General features: G+C 41.5%; 1 protein-coding gene and 1 long non-coding RNA gene across 2 annotated transcripts; both read left to right on the top strand.

The window, feature by feature from the left end:
* The first annotated feature begins 1,343 nt into the window (after nucleotides 1–1,343).
* LOC311490370 lies at nucleotides 1,344–2,411 on the top strand. The gene is made up of 3 exons (XR_014699152.1): nucleotides 1,344–1,433; nucleotides 1,601–2,117; nucleotides 2,232–2,411. It is a non-coding gene; the product is annotated as an uncharacterized lncRNA (long non-coding RNA).
* A 3,849-nt stretch (nucleotides 2,412–6,260) lies between these two features.
* LOC311491126 (zinc finger BED domain-containing protein 5) lies at nucleotides 6,261–8,156 on the top strand (the record flags this gene model as incomplete). The annotated part of the gene is made up of 1 exon (XM_084548988.1): nucleotides 6,261–8,156. The coding sequence occupies one exon, from the start codon at nucleotides 6,261–6,263 to the stop codon at nucleotides 8,154–8,156; it is 1,896 nt and encodes a 631-aa protein (XP_084405114.1).
* Between the last annotated feature and the right edge of the window lie 974 nt (nucleotides 8,157–9,130).

Genomic DNA, 9,130 nt, shown 5'->3' with positions numbered 1-9,130 from the left:
TAATCTGCAAAAGTATGTGAGATTACCATTCCAAAACAAATTTGTTGTTGTTCCACTCATGCATTGAAACGAATTGCTCTGTTGCTTTTGTAATATAGTTGGGTAGGGAGTATATTAATGTGCTTATTCTTACTTTTTCTTAGATGTATCATATTGTTGTCTTTGAGCACACAAATGAGGTCGAAGTTGTGCCTTCCGTTTGGATAAACAATGGAGAGTGCATGTGGCCTCCAAATAAAACTGATGTTGCAAAAGCTGTAAAATCCAAAGAATGTCCTGGAGATGGATGGAAGCCCCATAAGGCCAGAATTATCTTCACTTCACGTAAGTTTGTCAACGCCACCTTTTGGTTTGAGTTAATGTCTTGCTGTGTATTACTTAAAATAACTTTTTTTCTCCCCCAGATGACTACAGTGAAGCCAGGCTTAAACTCCCTGAAGCTGTCGATCACACTGACCTTGGAAGTGATGGAGGGCACTCTCCAGTTTCATTCAAAAGAAAAAGCATGTAAGCCATTTTAATTGTTTTTTTTTTTTCAAATTTTTATTATTTTTTATCTGTGGTATACAACATTTGAAAGTTGTATAATTTTTAATTTCTTATTAGTCGCAAGAACATTGTGTTCCCTGGAGAGGAACATGACAGTGACGATGATGAGAATGTCGAGATGAAAGGCAGCAGGAAAGTGACAAAGTCAAGAAAAGGGTAAGAAGCACCATTTAAATCGGGATGCATCTTGTTACAACGGATAGTACTAAGATTTGATTGGATTTTTTTGAACAGATTGGATTCATTGCCCAATGCTCCAGTGATCCCAGTGCACAATCATCCTGTTGGCAGCCGTGACCTCCACGCCGGCAGCCCCAGCACCCGTGACCTCCACGGCAGCAGCCCCAGCGCCCGTGACCTCCACGCCAGCAGCCTCAGCGCCCGTGACCCCTACGCCGGCAGCCTCAGCGCCCGTGCCCCCTACGCCGGCAGCCTCAGCGCCCGTAACCCCTACGCCGGCAGCCTCAGCGCCCGTGACCCCTACGCCGGCAGCCTCAGCGCCCGTAACCCCTACGCCGGCAGCCCCAGCGCCCGTGACCTCCACGCCAGCAGCCCCAGCGCCCGTGACCTCCACGCCAGCACCTATGACCTCTATGCAAGCAGCCACAGCCACGTGACCTCCACGCCGGCAGCCCCAGCGCCCGTGACCTCCACGCCGGAAGCCGCAGCGCCCGTGACCTCCATGCCGGAAGCCGCAGCACCCGTGACCTCCACGCCAGCAGCCCCAGCGCCCGTGACCTCCACGCCAGCAGCCCCAGCGCCTGTGACCTCCACGCCAGCACCTATGACCTCTATGCAAGCAGCCACAGCAGTCCTGAGCCTGTGATCCAGCCATGCACCCAGGCACACCAGGAGTGAGACATAGACATCCAGCTTGCATACTTGTGAGTATTGACACATTTTCTCTGCTAAGATTATATAGATTATCAGATCATATTTAAGAATGGTGACACTATTCTCTTGTGTGCTATATACTTTAGTAGATTGCATTAGATTGAACATGTATTTAATACCATGTTAAATCTGTCTTTCTTCCTCATTTTATCTGCAGCCCTGCTTCGTAATATATTGGCAAATCAGGAAATGCTCATGGAGCAGGTCAAAATTGTCTTCAAGACCCACAGGGATTGAAAACCACTGATGACGCCGAGATGGGCCTGGATCCAAATGTGTTGCCACTGCCAGATGCTGGTTCTCTGGAGTGCCTAGAGGAACAACTTCAGAGTAGCCCCGACCTTAATAGACAATTGGTATGTTGGCATATCATATACAGTGACCACATTTCATCGAGCTGACACAGCTTCCATAAATGCACCTTTTTGTCTTAAAACAACCTTTTCAGTGTCTTTCTTTATTTCTCTGAAAAAGTGGAAGAAATGGTAATAAATATGTGATAATATGATTTCAGGTTAATGCACTGGCTCTCAAAGGTGGGGTCGACATCCGTGAGTGTGTGTGGAGGATTATGAACGCGACTGTTTCAAACTCCCTGGCTAAAAATATTAACATGAGAGGGAGCAACGGAAAAATTGGATTCCAACGCTTACGGTTAAGAAATGTTGTTATTGGTAAGTTGGCCTTGATACATGTAGTGTCATACCCATGTTTAAAGACTCTTATAGTCTTATTACCTAATGACACATACATTTTAATTTCCAATCATTTGTGCGTGTACGTTTCAGCTGCTGTAAGGCGCAACCGCCTTACATCTGGGGCCACGGACCAAGAGGTGGATGCAACCATAAAAAGATGGTTGCATCTGGCACCTGATCGGGATGGTGGCAGACTGGAGGGGTTGAGAAGACGTGGAATGGACAACGGTCAACAGTAAACTTGTGCTGAGAGCCAACATGTACAGTATTGTAATTGTATTTGTAAATACGCAGGTGTGTACTTTTTTCTGGAAACAATAAACACAATACAACTGAATTTGTTTTCATTTTTTGTGTGTGTATGTGTGTGTGTGTGTATGTATGTATATAGCACATAAATTAAGTGGCTGAGTTAAGGTTGACATCAGGCTGAGTTAAGGCTGACATAAGGCTGACATCAGGCTGAGTTAAGGCTGACATCAGGAACCACTTCTGAAAATGGTTTGGCCCACATTAGGGCCAGATTAGGGCCAGCTCTGGTTGCAGTCTGGCTGAGATGTGGGCCTTATGTGGCCCACGTGTTGGATGCCGGATGTGGCCCACATAAGGGCCGGTATTCTTTCAGGCATGTGGGCCGAGTGCAAGTGGGGGGTAACCTCGTCAGCTTGTTAAAGTCAGAAAATACAGTATGTGTCAGTAAATGTACAGTAGATTGTACCCTACCAAACCTACGGTCATGTGATATGATGATTAACCTACAATCTACATGAACTAAGTAAATGCTGCTGGCTTGTAGGCCCACAGAGCAGCAGAGGATAATTCAGACATTGTGAAACATAGCTAACCAAACGCTGCTGGCTTGTATGTCCCGCTCAGCAGCTAACCATAGCTACCAAGCAACATGAAGACATCAGGAACCTGGCCTAAACAACAGCAGTATAAAGCATGTCATTGAGGTTTTCAAGTGGGAACCTCCCTTCGCCGATGTTTCGTTAAGTTAGGCCCACGACACCTCGAGAAGGCTAAACAGTGACGTCCAGCGTCCTGGAGTCACCCCTCCCGTACAAACCTAATGCGACTATTCTCTCTATTAACGGCCATGGAATTTACATTCACCCGTTTTTCCTCAGTTGCAACATTTCAGTACCTGATTGTGACGCCGGGTGTAACGTCCTTCGGAAAAACTAACCTTACAACCTGTCAGAATATGGCTAAGCGTGCACACACAAGTGCACAGTGGGCAGGCAGCATCCTCACCTACCCAAAGTACAGCTGCATGCAAAGTATGTGTGAATAAAAACGTACCAACTAAACAGATGTGGTTGTAGGAAAGTTCCTGCTCGAAGCAGCTTAGCGGAAATAAGGCTTCCTGCCACAAAAGTTAAACAGGTATCTATATGTGAAACTTAACAGTCCTCCTTTTTTTTTTTTTTTTTTTTTTTCAAATAAACCTACTGTGTTGGTATTTGTAGGTTCCACTTTACTGTAGAGACACCTTAGCTCCTGGATATGGCACATCTCTGCACTCTCCAGATTTTGGTGCTCTGGACCGTGGTCATCAGTTTGGCCCAAGGTAAGTAATTATCATGAGTATTAAATCAGTTCATCTTTATAAATGACACATGAAAGGAAGAACTTTGAGGTTTGGTCTTTGTCTCCGGTATTGTTAATCATTCACGCATAAAAAAAGAAATTGTGATGAAACTGATAAATTAAACAGATTTCTGTCGATGCAGAATATGATTCATGCACGTGTGATGAGAAACAGTTTGAATTTTAAAATGGTTTTATTTCATTATCAAGTAGGGCCGGGACTTTAACGCGTTAATTAAGATTAATTAATTACACAAAAATAACGCGTTAATTTTTTTTAACGCATTTTAATCACACTTATTTTTGCACCGCGGAACGTTTCTCACTGGATGAGTTTCGGCGGACCGATTATACTGGAGCACCAACTAGCGTTCATTACCAGTGTCCTCAACAAGCAGCGGGTGCTGCCGTGAGCCCCTCTCCCGTCCCAAAGCACTCACAGGCGGTCAGTCTCACAGTAGCCCCGCGCAGCAGCGGTCAGAGCAGAGAGGGAGAACCACGCCACCGCGTCCAGACTGCAAACGAATGACGCATGCGCAAAGCTGCCGCTGATCGCGCCCTGGTTTACAGAGCGGGATGTAAATGTTTCTTCACTGTCACACTAAAATAAATAATAAAATAATAATCCATTTAGATTGTTAATTTTGTCAAGTAAAAACCGTTTGTTCAAAAAATGTTAAAAATATTCTAGTTATGGCAAAAAATGCTCATGTTCTTCTGTGCCTGTGACTTGTAGGCTAGAAACTAAACCAAACTTAAGAAAACAAACAAAAAAAAAACTTAAGTTACTGTGCCAGAGTGTCTCTTTAGAGTCATTTTGCCAATACCAAGCCCGGATAAAGGAGGCGCGTTAATAATACAGCGTCCATCACAATTACATCCAAAAGGTAAATTATGCAAATTAGCCGATGACGTCATTTAGCGACTTTTAGGACAGCCAATAGCTACGTTCCTTTCCTGAGGAGTTGGCAACACTGTTCATTACTTCAGACAACAACAAACCACAGTGAACATGAAAGAAGAAGCTGATGAGACCACTTTGGTTGGCCCCGTGGATGGGAAATTTAGTCATTATTCAATGGTATACTAAAAATCCATATGAAAAAAATTACTTCTCACTGTTCTCAGGTCAAATATTTATATGCGATTAAAATGCGATTAATTTCGATTAATTAATTACAAAGCCTCTAATTAATTAGATTAATTTTTTTAATCGAGTCCCGGCCCTATTATCAAGTAGAGTTTTCAGTCTATCGTTGCTTTTTCATCCCCAGAACAGAAACAGTTACTTTTATCTGATATTAAACGTGTGAAACAAATAAGATCATCTACTTCCTGAGACTTTAAATCAACTAACTGATATGTTTCTAATCGCCTTTTAAACTTTATTTGTTTCTGTGATTAGAAACAATTCAAATGTGAACAGTCATGATAATTCTATACTTTCAGGAAGTTGTATGTTAGAGATTAACTTTCTACTCTATATCATTTATAGATCTAAAAATTAGTATTTGATGAAATCCAAACAAAGATGTATCTACAAAATCACACTCTGGATCAGCTGTGGTATTAATACGGACGGCATACATGCATATATAAAACATTTATACCCATATATTATTTGTGTAACATCATATAAGAACTTGAAAGCAGAAGATTAGGACATTTTGACTTAAATTCTTAAAGAGATTTATCCAAAAAAAACAAAACAAAAAACGTTTAAGAAAGACAACTGGACTGGTAGAGTTTTATTTTGACTAAAATGAATAAATGAAAAAAGACTTCTCTTATTCTTGAGAAATCCAGTATACTACATTTACCATCTATGTATGTGTCTGTTTCACATTCTGATTGTTTGATTATGTATAAAATTGTGCAGTAAACGGTCACATCTGACTCCTCACACTGTGATTTGAAGTTCAGCAGACAATAGAGAACATGGAGGAAGAATAAGCTACGGCTACCTCCATCAACAACCCTGTTTCCAAAGAAATTGGGACACAGTGTAAAAGTTGAAGAGAAACAGAATGCAGTGATTTGTTAATCATTTAAACCTTATGTTTAAAAGTAGGACAACGACAACACGACACATGTTGACATTAATTCTGGCATTAGAAGAAGCAGTTTCCTGAGAAGTTTCATCAGCTCAATAAAAAAAAATAGAATATCTGTACTCTATGGACACTAGCACCACTGAAGTATAGATTACAGATACTTTGGAAAAGTGATTTAAAATAATATTAGGTTTAAACGTCACATATTAATGTTTGTTTTTTTTCGTTTTTCTAATCCAGCCTTTCTCAAAGAGTGGTCCGCAGACCACTGGTGGATCGTGAGCGCCCACTAGTGGTCCGTGAGGCGGCACGGCGGCAGCCGGGAAAGTTAGTCCACCTTGGAGTTGAACGTCAAATTTAAATTATGGATCAGTGGCTTAGGACAGGGTCGCTTAAAAGAAACTCAGATGAAACATTTGACACAACTGTAAAGGTGCAACGAGATGATGCAAATGCGAGTAGTTCAGTTAACATGGCTGCGGAGTCTCAGGAAGATGCCGCTAACGTTATAGCGAAGTCATCAAAAGAGACCCCGCCGCAAAGCTGTGGAACTCGCCATCAACGTGAAAAATCCACCGCCAAGGTGAAACGAAAATACCACAGCGACTACATACAGTTCGGGTTTTTTTGGACTGGAGAGAAGGAGGATCCCAAACCACACTGTGTTTTGTGCTATGAAACGTTGGCTAACGAGGCTATGAAACCTGCAAAGTTAAAGAGGCATCTGGAAACTAAGCACAAGGAGTACCAGGGGAAACCTACTGGATTTTTTGAAAGAAAACGCGATGAACTGAAGAAACATATGATGAAAGAGACCTCCCAGTTTTTTGCACCTGGAGAAAATGCAAAGGCTACAGAGGTGTCATACAAGGTATCCCTCTTGATTGCTAAAGCAGGAAAACCTCATTCAATAGGTGAGAATTTAGTTAAACCAGCTGCAAAGGTGATGGCTAACATATTGTTTGGGGGAAAAGCCAGCGACGAAATTAACAGGATTCCTCTCTCCAATGACACCGTCCAGCGGCGCATAAAAGCTATGGCTGAAAGTGTCGAACATCAGTTGGTGACACGTTTACGCCAAAGCCAATTTTTCTCACTACAGTTGGATGAGTCTATCGACCTGGGGAATGAAGCAAATCTGTTGTGTTTTGTGAGATACATTTATGCCGGTGGATTGCATGATGAGTTTCTCTTTTGTCGTTCCTTACCAACCAACACAACAGGAGAAGCAATTTTTCACTCACTCAATGATTTCATTGTGAAGAATAACCTGGACTGGTCAAGATGTGTCGGGATTTGCACCGACGGTGCAAATGCAATGACTGGAAAACAGAAAGGCCTCGTAGCGCGTGTTCGCACTGTAGCGCCATCTGCAGCAGCAACACACTGTTGCATCCACCGAGAACAACTGGCTGTGAAAAAAATGCCACAGTGCCTAAAATCAGTGCTGGATGAGAGTGTGAAAATAGTCAACAAGATCAAAGGTAAACCACTCAACACGCGTCTTTTTAAAGCTGTGTGTGAAGAAATGGGAAGTGAACACACAAAACTCCTTTTTCACACTGAAGTTCGCTGGTTGTCGCGTGGAAAAGTCCTCACCCGTCTATTTGAACTGAGAGATGAGGTAATGTTATTCCTGCACCATAGTGATGAACTGTACGACAGAATGCATGATTTCCAGTGGCTTGCAAAGTTGGCATACTTGGCTGATATTTTCAGCACTCTCAATACTTTGAATGTGGCACTGCAAGGGAAGACTGTCACCATCTTCAATGTCCAGGACAGAATTAAAGCTGCACGCCTCAAGATGGAATTGTGGTGTGGCCGTCTCGATCGCAGAGAATTCGACAGTTTTCCAACACTCGCTGATTTTCTCCTTGCTGCTGGAGAGGATGTGGATGGGAGCACAGTTGCATCCTTCAAACAACATCTGCAAGACCTACACTCACAGCTAGGAATATATTTCCCAGAATTAGATGCAAGCTTTGATTGGATCAGAAATCCATTTGGGGACAAAACGCACATTGAGCAATTGACTTCCAAGCTTTCACCAAGAGAGGTTGACAGCCTTGTGGACATTGCATCAGATGGGACACTGAAGACAACTTTCAGGGAGAAAGGTTTGACTGACTTTTGGCTCCACATCCAACCTGAGCATCCCGAGCTGGCCGACTCTGCTCTGAAACTGTTGATGCCGTTTCCAACTACCTACAACTGTGAAGTTGGATTTTCCACACTTGTTGGCCTGAAAACAAAGCAGCGCAACCGAATCAGTGTGGACTACGATATGAGACTGAAGCTCTCCAGTTTGGAGCCAGACATTGCTTCACTCATGGCCCAGAAAAAGCAGCACCATTCTTCACATTAAGATGGCAAAAAAAGACAGTGAGTGAGTAGAGACTTTGATATTGGTAAAGCTGTTGTTTTGGGGGCAGTTTAGAATTAGGTGGTCCGTGAGTGTTTGTGATATGGGTTAAGTGGTCCTTGGTCTGAAAAAGTTTGAGAAACACTGATCTAAGGTAATTAAATGCTAATAATTCTAGTCTTTATTATTATGGAAGTGAATTTGAGAGTATACCACTCACTGATACCAATAGTGTTATAATGAGAGAATGTATTTTATAGATCACACTCTAAAACATTATAATGAACATGAAAATATTTCTCTGATCATTAGTGAAGAGGGACAATGTCTAAAACGTACCAGGATCACAGTAGTGATAGATCTTAATTGTTGGTAAATGTACAGCTTCTGTCAGTCATGGTTCAGACTTCTTTATGTATCTTATTTGTCTTAAATACTAATACTTTAACACTGACTTTTAGCTGTTGATTCAGTTGATTAACACAATTAACATGAACTGAAAAAATAATACGTCAAATAAAAATTACAATAGACATTTACAGAAGAAAAATAATAATATAATTTTCCAGTTAATAATTTCATTCTGTTTTCTTATATAGTCTTTAAGTATTGAATTATTAAATGAAAAATATATTTTTGAAGGATTTAAATAGTAGTAAAAGAACCAAACTATTGCACTTAAAGCCTCGTCAATCATCATTCAAAGACTCGTTGAACATTTAGAGTTTATAAGGAATCATTTTCAAATGTCAGACGTAACTATCTTTCATTGGTTCTTACAGCTTTTATTTATGTCACGACTGATGCACATGACAATAAATAAAGAAACGTACTAATTATGGAAATAAATATTAAAATGTCTGTTGTAACTAACTGTTTTGTGTTTTCATTCTTTTACAGTACCAGCAGATATTAGAGACCAAGACCTGTCTGTGAATCAACCAGAGAATAATGTCATTATAGTGACCTGTACATAT

The sequence above is a fragment of the Chelon labrosus genome, assembly GCF_963514085.1.
Source record: "Chelon labrosus genome assembly, chromosome: 7".
In the NCBI taxonomy this organism is placed as follows: domain Eukaryota; kingdom Metazoa; phylum Chordata; class Actinopteri; order Mugiliformes; family Mugilidae; genus Chelon; species Chelon labrosus.
Note: the sequence above shows the minus strand (reverse complement) of the source record. Positions and strands in the feature narration are given on the sequence as shown.